Source organism: Mastigoproctus giganteus, chromosome 10 (genome assembly GCF_048544385.1).
Source record: "Mastigoproctus giganteus isolate SK-2022 chromosome 10, ASM4854438v1, whole genome shotgun sequence".
Lineage (NCBI taxonomy): Eukaryota > Metazoa > Arthropoda > Arachnida > Uropygi > Thelyphonidae > Mastigoproctus > Mastigoproctus giganteus.
In genome coordinates, this window is record NC_143584.1 from 205,475,184 (window position 1) to 205,488,605 (window position 13,422).

General features: G+C 37.6%; 2 protein-coding genes across 3 annotated transcripts in view; one reads left to right on the forward strand and one right to left on the reverse strand.

Moving 5' to 3' along the window:
• The window catches only part of LOC150079802 (uncharacterized), a 215,908-nt gene that overhangs the window by 191,923 nt on the left and 10,563 nt on the right, over nucleotides 1-13,422 (forward strand). The gene's annotated exons all lie outside the window — the stretch shown is intronic.
• Nucleotides 4,579-5,195, reverse strand: LOC150079803 (uncharacterized). Its single transcript, XM_090383238.1, has 2 exons — nucleotides 5,106-5,195; nucleotides 4,579-4,950 (listed from the first exon to the last, which is right to left on the reverse strand). The coding sequence occupies exons 1-2, from the start codon at nucleotides 5,193-5,195 to the stop codon at nucleotides 4,579-4,581; spliced, it is 462 nt and encodes a 153-aa protein (XP_090239364.1).

Sequence of the window (13,422 nt, forward strand, 5' to 3'; positions counted from 1 at the left end):
ATCAGGTAATTGTCCTTAAAAACATTTGCTACTAAGGGATTTTCTCTTGTATTCCTGCTTAATCTTCCTCACCAGCAGTAATGCCCCATCATTACTGAATCCCAGCGACCTTGGTACCGCTTTTCCAAAATATCTTGATGAAACTGTTCCCCTTGTTCATCACACATCTCCCAGATTTTCAGGGAAAAATTCAAGATGGGAATGAAGAAAATGAATTTTCAATGACATTCTACAGCCCATGTTTTTGTAGCACTTAAGTAAATTAGACACCAACATGTCATAGTTTTCTCCTTTCCTATTACCCAAAAAACCATGTACTGCCACCATAAATGATTGCCAAGCTGCCAATTCAACCTCCTTTAACTGGGTTTCAAATCAGGAAACTCCTTTCAGGAGTTTCCTGATTTGGGGTTCTATGAAAATTCCTTCCTTAAGTTTGGCTTATGTTAAATTAGGAAACACACTTCGTAAGTGTGCAAATCCATTACCTTCTTTATCTAGTCCCTTCACGAAATTTTTCATTAATCTAAGTTTGATGCGCTGGGGTGTTCGCACTAAAGTTTGATTGCACTAAAGGAATATATTTTACATTACATTGTCCTAGTATGAACTCATCTCGCTTGTCCCAGTGTTGCACAACATAATGTTCTTCTGTCACACGGCTCTCCCACAAACACAAAAAACAACATTGTGTGACCCCCCCTGTGCAAACCAATAACTTTAAGATCACTGCATATGTTCCAGCCATAATCTTGTTATTTTATAGCATGTGGAACCTTAGACATGCTTTCATGACTTCTTTAAGTCCACCTGAATGAAACACAGAAACTGATGAAAATTCGTTGCCATTATGAAGCAAAACTGCTTTTAAACTTATGTTTGGAGGAGAGATTTAGATTAATGCTTGGAAAACCTTGGCACAGTCTATAAAAATCCTCACCAAAATTGCTAAGTGTGCTCTCTTCAAATTGTGAATTGTTGCATCAGAATTTGAACCTAAGAACCATAGGTAGAAGTAGTAGTAGTAGTGGCATGTGATGCAAGAAAGCAAGTGTATGAGTTTATGCAGCATCAACCAAAAAAAAAAAAAAAAAAATCACACCATTCCCTCCAAATGCCTGTCCAGTTCCTCCTTAAATTTATTCAACCTATCAACTTCCACAATGACAGATGGAAGTTGGTTCCAGCAATTAACCACCCGCTGGCTAAAGGCAAATTTCCACACATCTATTCTACATCTGTCTTTTCTTAATTTGAATTTATGCCCCCTTAGGTTTGTAATCTGAACAAGTGGAAGGATCCCATCAGAATTCAGCATGCTCAACCCATTCAAGGCCTTATACACCTCAATCAGATCACTGCGCAGGTGCCTAGTCTCCAGCTGCTGCAATTTGCAGAACTTAAGCCTCTCTTGGTAAGAGGATCCCTTCATTCCCCTCACCAATCTTGTTGCCCTTCTCTGTACACGCTCAAGTAAATCTACATCCTTCCTAAAATGAGGCCTCCAGACCTGTACGCAGTACTCAAGGCATGGCCTGACCAGTGCCTTATACAGAGGGACAATCACCTCCTTCTCCCTGCTAGCAAAATTCCTATATATCATTGACAAAACACCATGACCTGCCCTGGCAGCCTGTCTGCATTGCTCAGAAAACTTCATATCTGACTGCACAATTACTCCCAGGTCTTTTTCATTTTCTACCACCTTAAGTGTAGTACTACACAGTTGGTATGTTCCTCTGGGGTTACTTCTACCCATATGCAGTACTTTGCATTTGTCAAGGTTAAACTTCAGTTGCCACTTATTAGCCCATCTGCCCAAATTATCTAGATCCTGTTGCAGTAGCACACTGCCATTACTGTCATTAACAACCCTGCCAACCTTTGTATCATCTGCAAACTTCGACATTAAGCCTGATATACCTTCATCAATATCATTGATAAATATACAAAACAACAGTGGACCTAACACCGAACCCTGTGGGACTCCACTAATGCTAAAATTAAGAGAATTGCTAAAATTAAGAGAATTAGCTTATATCTGTTAAAATCAATCAGTATGTCATACATTACTGGCTAGATTATGTGAAATCAGCATATTTTGGTAAAATGTAACTCCTTCTATATTTAATAACTGTGACATGATATGAAATTGTCATGGCAATTTTTGAAATCTATGCATAAAAATTGGTTTAAAACAATATTTAAGTTTTTGGAGGTAAAAATTGTGTTGGCTTGTGTTACATTTTTACTGAAATTTCATATTTACATATATTTAATGTTATTAAACTGATTACAAAAATATTAGAGCAGAATCTATCATTCATTGAATATGAATTGAAATAGCAATTACGCCTGAGTTAATGTCCAAGCAAGAAATCCTTACTCTTCAAACAAGAGGATTTCACCTCAAAATGGTTGGCTGAAAGTTTTTTTGTTGAGAGGGAGATAGAGACTTCACTTGTTGTTGGCTAGCTGGCATACAAAGCATTACATGGCTTTAGTTGTATGTACATTCATCTAATCTCAAATGGAAATGGTTGTCTGATTTGCTTTGTGAAAGGCAGTTTTCTTTAAATATAACATATATTATGTATTTCAGAATGTGAATTAGAACTGGTTCATTTGTGTATGAGATTTCTTAAGTGCCACAGTTCCTTATTGCAGCAGAGTGCCTCGGCTAAAAAAAAAAAAAAAAAAAAAATAGGCTTAACACTGTTACCTGAAAAACAAGCAGCCAGGAAAGTCCATGGTGTCCTTTTGTTTATCAAACAATAGGCCTGTAGAGATAGGAGATCATAATCCCACTGTATAAGGAAATTATGACTGAACTTGGAATACTATGTCCAAGTATGGAGATATCATCTAAAAAAAAATTTTGAGCTTCTTGAAAGGGTCCAAAGATGGGCAACTTGCATCATGAGATCAACAAAAGGGAAGCTGTACAAGGAAAGACATTATATGGAGCTTGGCAACCAGGCACTTTAGAGGGGACTTATGAGATTTATAAGACTCTGAGATGGGTTAGTAAATTGAATGAAGGCAAAATTTTCACTATTATAAAGAATTCCAGAACTAGGGGCTATAAATTCAGATTATGGGGGAAGAGGTTTAGACTAAATTGTAAGAACTTGTCTTTTGCCCAGCAAGTTGTTGACAAACTGTCAGCAACTTACTAATAGTTTGAAGAAATTTAAAGATCTGGATAGTTACCTACACAAGGAGGAAAGTGCATACTTTGTCTAATTTAATATCTTTTAACTTTTTTTTGTGTGCCTTCCTTACGCTATATGGCTAATACTTTATCTACATTTACATATAGAAAAGCAATATACATAAGGCAGACTAGCATAGGTGTGACTATACCGCTTGAAAAAATTAACAGAAAGAAAATGTTTTTCATGAATATTTTATTGTGAACAGTATCGCTGAAGGCAAATATTTGATATTATAAGCATCCTGGCATGCAAATTCTGAGTATCCAATATAACTCGATCTGCCACCTTACAGAGCCACACATTATGGAAATTATTCATGTTTATTAAAACATGGGTTGAAACCACATCTCCAGTTCTCAGGATGGCAGGGCATCGTCATTTAGATGATTCTTTGAGCTGGCAAGCCATTGAACGACTTGAAGCTGGGCAGTCACAGGTGGAGGTGGCACTTTGGCTTAATGTGTCATGCAGTGTTGTCTCGGCACTATGGAAGCAGTTTCAGGAGACAGGAACCATCACAGGAAGAGCTGGCCAAGGTCACCCAAGGGCTGTTAATCAGAATAGACTGCTATCTGGCTCTAACAGCAAGACGGTCAACTGTCTCTTGAGGTTACTGGGGACACACATCGAAAACATTTCCAACCAGCCTATGTTAAGAAGGCTCAATTCAAGTGGACTCTACACCAGGGGTCGTCCACCTTTTAATACCTACTGCCCACTTTTGTATCTTTGTTTATGGTAAAATTTCCTTACCACCCACCGGTGCCGCAGTAACTCAATTTAGCACAAGTGCAAAGTAATTTTTAGAGGGGAGGGTTGGTAAAAAAATATGTACTTAAATTTATCTTTTTATTTATACTTTATGTATGTTTATACATAGGTAATTTAAATTTAATGAATTTCTGCATCTCCATCGATACAGTGCCTACCAGTGCGGGAGCTGCTTAAATTGAAGAAAAAGAAAGTTTAATGTAAAAACAAAGTTTATTGTAATTACTTTTAATTAATGATTAATGAGATCCTTGAGGCTGATGCTGCGAGACTAAATATTAGATATCTGCTTTAATTTTCGTAAGGAACAAACGAAGGTCTCCTCTTTCGGTGATATTCAGACGGTTTCTGTTTGGTGATTCAGTGATTAAAGCCTGATTCAGGAGAAATTTTTTTGCAAAGTATGATTTCACAGCATTAAATATTGATAATCCTTTTGTATCTGTAATAAGATTTACAGTGAATAGCATTTCTTCTTGCAGTGTATTGCTTTCATCAAGGTACTGTACATATGAGGTAAGGAAAGGTATCAATAAATTAAATATCATTTTCCACATATATGGATATGATGCGGGCATTTTTTTTTATTTTACCAGAGGTTTTGGTATCCACCACTATAGAAATTATATTTGCTCTCTTCATCATATTTAAGTTCTAATAGTTCTTCTTGGCAGGTTATATCAACCTCAGCAAAATTTGCAGTAAAAGGATTTATCATCCAGTCATACACCTTCAAGTTCAAAATATCTTTAAATTGTTTTTCCATATCCAATTTAAGTTCGTTGAGGTGGCTACTGAACCCTTCAGTCTCCTCTGGAGTTACATCATCTTTTATAGATGACAATTCGGGAAACTGATGAAATTCTCTCTTCAAAAGATTATGACGGAGAAGATCAAGTTTTTCGATAAATAATGACACAATATTTTTGCAACTGATAAGAGTTATGTTGGTTCCTTGAAGCTGCAAATTAATTTCATTAAATCTCTTGAAAATGTCTGCCAAATAAAAGGCATCATTCTTTATTGTTTTTAATTGTTGACAGAGACCAGCCTCATTACTTTCAAAAAACTGTATAACACTATCATATAATGATACAAAACGAGACAAGCATGTACCCTTTGAGCGCCATCAAATTTCTGTGTGTAAAAGTGACCTAATAAATTGCTCATTATTGTCCTGGCACAGCTGTCAAAACATTCTATCATTTTTGGCATTACTTTTGATCTTATTTATTTACAGCTCTAATTATTATTAGCATTAGCATTAGTAGAGGCATTTGATGCAAGAAAGCAAGCTTATGCAGCATCAGCCAAAAAAAAAAAAAAAAAAACCCACTTCCACTTCACCCCTCTGTTCGTTCAAAATACCCGTCCAGCTGAGCCTTAAACTTATTTAGGCTATCAACTTCCACGACAAGGGATGGAAGTCTGTTCCACCAACCAACCACTCGCTGGCTAAAGGCAAATTTCCGCACGTCTGTCCTACATCTGTCTTTCCTCAATTTGAATTTATGCCCTCTCAGGTGATTATTCTGAGCAAGAGGAAGAATCCCATCAGCATTGAGCATGCTCAAACCATTCAAGGCTTTATACACCTCTATCAGATCACCTCACTGGTGACTAGTCTCCAGACGCTGTAATTTGCAAAACTTAAGCCTTTCTTCGTAAGAGTACCCCTTTGTTCCATTCACTGATCTTGTTGCCCTTCTCTGTACTCGTTCCAGCAGCTCTACATCCTTCTTGAAATGAGGCCTCCAGACCTGTATATAGTACTCTAGGTGTGGCCTGACCATTGCCTTATACAAGGGAATAATCACCTCCTTATCCCTGCTAGAAAAATTCCTATATATCATTGACAATACACCATGAGCTACTCTTGCAGCCCATCTGCACAACCACCCCCAGGTCCCTTTCATTCTCTACCACTGTCAGTGTAGTACCACAGAGTTGATATGTTGCTCTGGGGTTGCTGTTTCCCATGTGTAGTACTTTACATTTGTCAATGTTAAATTCATTTGCCACCTCTCAGCCCATCTGCTCAACCTTTCCAGTTCCTGTTGCAGCAGCATAGTGTCAGTAGTGTCCTTGACAACCCTGCCTACCTTTGTATCGTCTGCAAACTTCGACATTAAACTTGATATACCATCATCAATATCATTTATGAATACAGAAAACAATAATGGACCCAACACTGAGCCCTGAGGGACTCCACTAATAACATTAGTCCACGATGAGCAGTGTCCATTGATTACCACTCTCTGTCTTCTCCCCCTCAGCCACCCCTTTATCCACAGCAGCAATTTGCCTCCAATGTCACACTGCTCCAATTTGCGCAGCAGTCTTCCATGTGCAACAGTATCAAAAGCCTTCCTAAGATCCAAGTATATAATATCAAAGTTATTCCCTGCATCCAGTTCCTTTGTGACTGCATCATAGGATCCAATCAAATTGGTCAGGCAAGACTTCCCCTTAACAAAACCATGCTGTGTCCAAGCTATAACTGAAATCTTGTCTAAATGATCCTGCAGTGCTTCTTTAACTAGTGCATCCATTAATTTCCCTGGAACAGAAATTAAACTCACAGGTCTATAATTGCTTGTGTCAGCCTTTGATCCTCCTTTGTGAATTGGGGTCACATTTGCACGTCTCCAGTCTGCGGGTACCTCCCCTGAGTCCAAGGAAGCTCTCATAATTATGGCTAAGGGTTTGCTTACTTCCTCCACTGCCTCCTTTAATATAACTGGATAGATCCCATCCGCCCCAGGTGCCTTTCTTGTGTTTATCTTCAACAGTTTTTCCTCCACTTTACTCTCAGTTATTACAAGATTCTCTAGCTTACTGCTAGAGTTGAATACACCCCTGGCTTTCCCCTCGCTAAATAACTCCTCATGTGTGAATGTCGATGCAAAATATTCATTTAGTTTGTTAGCTACCTGAGCAGGATCATCAACAGTTGACCCATCGATATCAAGTGGACCAATCTGATTCATCCCCTTCCTTCTAGAGTCCACATAAGTAAAGAACTCTTTGCTGTTTTTCTTTGCATCCCTTGCCAAAGATTTCTCGTACTCTGCCTTCGCCTGCCTAACCTCCTTTGTAACTTGGTTACAGATCAACTTGTATCTATCATAGGCTTCTATGTCATGTGTTAATTTGTATTAATTTTAATCCATCTTCGTTCTTTGCATGTTGCTTCTTAGACTTAAATAATGCAGTTATTGTTGAACAACTTTGAAATATTTTATACATTTCTTGAAAATATTCAATGGGCTTATCTTTATCTTTTGAATGCTTGTAGCAAGATGTTCTCACAATTGATTTGGCTTCAGTGTCTTGTGGCCCAGTAAACACATTGGAAGCTGTTTATTTGTAACAGATTCAATGAAACCCATCTTCAGATACTCTGGTAAATAGTCACGAGTGTATTTCTTTTTTTGAGACATGGGTTCACAATTTGTTGCTCAATTTATTAACTCGTTCCAAGCCGTGGATGCATGCTTACTCTCACAAATCTAACTCTAACCTCATACTGTCCCCCACCACGAAAGAGGTACAGCTCGAAGACTGAGTGATGGCCGGTGGTAAGCCCCACCCTCGTTATGCGCACTAAACTCGTGCCTTTGGCTACAGAGCTCATTCGTTGCTCACTTGTCCACGAGTATACTTCGAGAAGTGTGCAGTGAATTATTATCTGTATTCAAAGTTTAGAGATGGAATTCAAAAGTAAATTGCAAAAGCATATTTTAAAAAGTCAAACTTGTGAAGTTGTTAGCAATGTATTTGATATATGGAGGAAGAACAAAATTTGTAACAACAGACAAAAAACCCCAGCGCCCACCATGAAAGTTTGAATCACCCACTAGTGGGCGGTAGGGACCGGGTTGACGACCACTGCTCTATGCAAAGAAACTAGTGGTTTGTATCCCATTAACCCCAAACCACTGCATAGCTCATTGAAACTGATGCCATGAACATGTGACTTGGAGCCCTGACAAAAGTTCTGTTTTCTGATGAACCCCATTTTAGCCTAAAAACAGATTCTAGACATTTCATCTAGAGACAAGGAATGTGGTACCATCCCTCCAATATCAGAGAAAGGTAGAGGCAATGTTCTTGTGTGGGGTGGAATAATGATAAACAGCAGCACCCCTCTTCATGTTTTTGATAGGGGTACCATAACTGCATAGAAGTACAGAGAATGGATCCTCAAACCCTATGTGCAACTTTTTAGGGGTGCAAGTTGGCCCAGATTTTCTTTTCATGCATGACAATGCCACTGCACATAGAGCTCAAGGGGTGGAGGAAACTGAAAGTATCCAAAAACTACTGTGGGCCAGCACGAGCACCAGACTTAAATCTGATTGAACATTTGTGGGACACCCTTGGGTCTGCCATCATGTCTTCGAGCTATGTGTCCTGCCCAAGACCATTTTAGTTCTTTAGTTTTGATAAGAATGTACTTTACTTGAGTTTGCTGTCTAATCCACGTGTTTCCCTTCCTATCTAACAGTCTAATTTCCAATATAATTCTTTCCATTCTTTGCTGTGTAGTTCTCAACTTCTCTTCCATTCTTTTGGTGAGTGCCCAATAGCCCTGTCACTTGGTGAGCTAAAGTCTGCACTGGTGGAAGAATGAGATTTGTTGCCACAAAATCTTATAGACAACCTTATATCGAGCATGGTTCACTGCTGTCAGGCCTGTTTAGCCATTGGAATTTCTCTTTCTGTGGTAAGTTTAGCCGTTAGAAGGGATCATACACCATACTGATGTCGTGTGACCATATTTTCGAGCAGCTCGTATCGACTTCTGTAATGTGGCCTCTTTGGTAATTCTTATATAACTCTTATAAATGTCCCTTATACCTGTCCGAAATTTTCTCGGTCTCCTCATTTCGTTATTCTATGTCACGCGGCCATACCAAATTTTTTCCTGCTTCAAAAGCTGCACAAGTTATACTGTATTTTCTGTGTTCTCTTAATTTTGTCAAGCAGTATAGTTATTGGTTGCAGATCCATAACTGATCCACCTTCTAATAGCTTTCAGTGAACTTTTATATATAATAATTCCTGCAGCTTCTTGTAGTGCCTTGGCTTACAATAATTTTAGAAAGCAGCAGCTGTATTGATTCTTTACTCTCTGTCAGTGTAGGCATTCATATTGCATACTATGGTATTGTATGCAATATTGTATTCATCAGCCATTTTCAGTCCACTACAGGATTAAGGCCTCTCCAGCAACTTTCCAGTTCCTTCTGTTTTGTGCAATGGCCATCCATTTACTACCCACAAACCCATGAATTTCATCTATCCATCTCTATCGTTATCTTCCAGGTTTTCTTCTAGCTCCTCTTGGGTACCATTCTGTTATTTTCTTAGTCCATCTGCCATCATGTCTTCGAGCTATGTGTCCTGCCCAAGACCATTTTAGTTCTTTAGTTTTGATAAGAATGTACTTTACTTGAGTTTGCTGTCTAATCCATGTGTTTCCCTTCCTATCTAACAGTCTAATTTCCAATATAATTCTTTCCATTCTTTGCTGTGTAGTTCTCAACTTCTCTTCCATTCTTTTGGTGAGTGCCCAAGTTTCACTTCCATAAGTCATGGTGGGGAGTATATGTTGGTTCATTATTTTACGTTTCAGACAAATTGAATCAAATATGGAGGATGTGGAAAAGTCAGGGAATGACCACCGATCCCCAGAGCAATATGACCTTAGTTGCTAATGCTCCTAAAAACTAAATAACAGACAAATTGTGACTATATTTCCTGAATGCTATCCATCCAAAATTTATTCTTCTCTTAACTTTCAACCATTTATCATTATTACGGCTAATGACTTGTCCTGACTCCACCTTTTCAATTACTGCCCCTTCAATCATTATATCGCTTTCTGTGGCATACTTGTTCATCGTTACTTTTGTTTTAGCCATATTTATCTTTAGTCCAAAATTCTTGCTAACTCTGTATAACTGATTAAGATTTTCCTCTAATTCTTTGGGATCGTGGCTTATGGCCACAGTGTCATCTGCAAATCGTAAATGGTTTATGTACTCTCCATTCACATTGGCTCCTTTCTGCGACCAGTCTAATCTTCTGAAAGCTTCAAGGGCAGCAGTAAACAACCTCGGAGATATTGTGTCTCCGTGTTGAACTCCTTTCTCAATTTTAAATTTGCTATTGTCTTTGTCTAGTCTAATGAAGGAGGTAGCATTCTCATATAGTTTCTTCAAAATTATAATATATGGGGTATCTATGCCTTGTCTTTCCGGTGCCCGAAACATTTCCTTATGCTGTACGGAGTCAAATGCCTTTTCATAATCTATCAGTGCCAAGCATAATGGTGTTTTATATTCATTTGCTTTCTCCATTAGCTGTGATATTACGTGAAGGTGATCCATAGTTGAGAATCCTGTTCTAAAGCCAGCTTGCTCTTTTGGTTGATTCTCATCAAATATTCTTTCTAATCTGTTAGTAATGACCCTTGTGAACAATTTGTAGATGTGGGATAACAAGCTAATTGGTCTATAATTTCCAATTTCTCATATATCTCCTTTCTTATGCAGCAAAACTGACTGCATTATTCCATTCCTTGGGTAGCACACCTTTTCTAATGCATTTTGTGAAGTCTTGCCAATTTCTCTGTCATGTCTCTTCCTCCCAATTTTAACAACTCTACAGTAACTTCATCTTCCCCCTTTCTGATTCTTCATTTTCTTCAACACATGTTCTACCTCATCAGGAAGGATATTGGGTATGTCATATGTGTTGCTAATTTGTGATCCACCTTCCCCACTGCTGTCATCATTCCCTCGCTCCTTATATAATTCTCTATAGTAGTCTTCTGCTATTTGAATTATGTCTTCTCTTCTATTCATAAGTACACCATCGCTATTCTTCAGTTTCAGTATCATTTGTCTTTCTGTATTACTGCTCATGGCTGCTGATTTAAGTCCTTTGTTTTCCCTTAATGCTTGTTCTACTTTTCTTGTGTTAAATCTTATGTCATCTCTGTCTCTTTCTCATGGCTTTGCATAACTCAGTATACTCAATTTTCTCCTTTTCAGTGTTTATCTTGCTCTTCATTTGTCGTCTTCAGTTCATCATGACAAGTGTTTCTTGACTAATTTTTTTCTTCTTTGGATTTCTTTTTACCTATAGGTTTCTTGGACTTAATCACTTTGAGAAAGTTGTAATATTCCTCATCGATATCTTGGTCCTGAGCAGTCTGCAGAAGCTCAAACTTGTTCTTAAGTTCCAGTACATACTGCTTTTTCTTCTGTTATCTCAAAGACCTTCATATTATTTACTCAAGTCAGGTTTTTCCTTTCTTTTCTTACAGCTATATCAAGTGTGCATCTTACCATTCTGTAATCACTTCCAACATTTAAGGGTGAAAAAAAAGTTGAGGGTGAAGTTGATTTCATTAGTTGTTAATCCATTTGGACTCTTCCATGTCCACTTTCCGTTTGCCCTTTTCTTGAAAAAAAGTGTTCATTACTGACATTCCTCAAGATTCTGCAAATTTCACAAGTCTTTCATTTCTTCATTTCTTTCACCAATTCCAAAATTTCCTATAGTTCCCCTTTCTGTGCTGTTTTGTCTCTTTCCAACCTTAGCATTGAATCCCCCATAATGATAGTGTAGTGAGTTTTCTGCTCATCTAGAAGACTCAATTTCAGTGTACATTTCTTCAACCTCTTCATCATCATGGCTTGATGTGATGTGGGTGCATAAATCATTATAACCTTTAGGTCGTACCTCTTAGAAATCCTGAGTAGTAGTAGTTGTTGTTTGTTGTTTATTTGGTTTTTAGGAACATTAGCAACTAAGGCCATATTGCTCCGATGATATGCAGTGGTCATTCCCTGACCTTTCCGCATCCTCCATATTTGGTAGTCATGGGCTCGAACCCCGGTCTAATCAAGAAGCATGTGCTACGCACTGCTGCTCCTGCCCACCTGGCTACGGAGGCGGCCTGAGTAGTAGTCTTGACACCCTTGGTGATGTACTTTTGAATTCCAAAATGTTGTTTTTTATATCTTTATGGACCAGAAAGCAAACTCCACCTTCGCTCCTTTCACTGTTTCCATTGGTGTACAGCAGATTTCCACTTGATAAACTTATAAGTGATTCATTTCTTCTTGTTTCAGCCAAACCAATGATATTCCAATTCACATTTTCTAATTCCTTTACCAGCTCTAATATCTTTTCTTCGCCAATGAGCGATCTTACGCTGTAACAGGCCAAGTTCAGTTTCTGTGCATGACAGCCTGGTCGTACCGTGGTTGTATTCATATTGCATACTAATTAAGCAGGAAAGCATATGGGCTTACTTTTGCTGGAGAAAGTTCAGTTCTGCCACTTATAGCAGTTAAATCATCAATTTCTGTGGTAAGTAATGAGAGTCAAATGGGATCATTATCATGTGACAGCTTTCAATATTTCTTGCTTTGCACACTTCCCATATCATTCATTAAAAAAAATAAATTTATATGTTACTCAGTGCAAATATTCAACTAGTACCACTAAATTTTATTCAGATTTATCTGGCGGGCACAAAAAAAATAACAGCAGGTGCATTGTCTTTATTCTACCAGTGAGATTTTTTGGGGAAAAAAAGGGCAAGAAATAGTTTAAAATGGGAAACTTTGGAAAAATTTATTCTTAATTATGATATTATACTGTATGATAAAATCAAAAATATCATTAGAAACAACAGTCTAATTTCAAAAAAAAAAAAAAAAAAAAAAAAAATTCTGCCGACTGTAAAACTAAATTTCAGGGTAGTGGTAGCTGAAAAAGGGAAACCAAAACTTTATGGAAAGTTACCATAGTGATGGGTGTTTTTACATACAGTGCTGTAAAGAATGTTTTTGTCTAAATTTTTCCAGTTAAAAATTATGATTAATGATGATCAAAAGTGAATACCATACTAGAGGAATTTTAAAATTCACAATTGCGTAATTCTAATAGATATCAAAATTTATAAGCTTTACTGTTTTTGGTGTATAGAGTACAGCAAATTTGCCAGCTAGAGGTTTGTCCTTGCATAAATTTATGTCTGTACTTTATAACCAGAACATGTACAAAATTTAGTGTACAAAAGTAGAGGGCATGAAGCAAAAAATTCCAGATAATACAAGGTAACATTTTTCCAAAGAGAATTATTAATGTTACATTATTTGTAATGAGATGGCATCCCTTCTGATGGCTGTTTCAGATTATTGCTGCTTGTCAGTGCAGTATCTGACAGGTGCCAATAAGCAGTTGAATGCATATTCAATTATTCAATATAATTATTCAATTACTGAATAAGCAATAAGAATGCTTCTTATAAACATGTACGATACAAAGCTAAAAGCTTGTCTGGAACAAGCACAAGTCTTACAATGACATCTTTGATCTCTCAAGTAGTTTAATAAGTAATTCCATA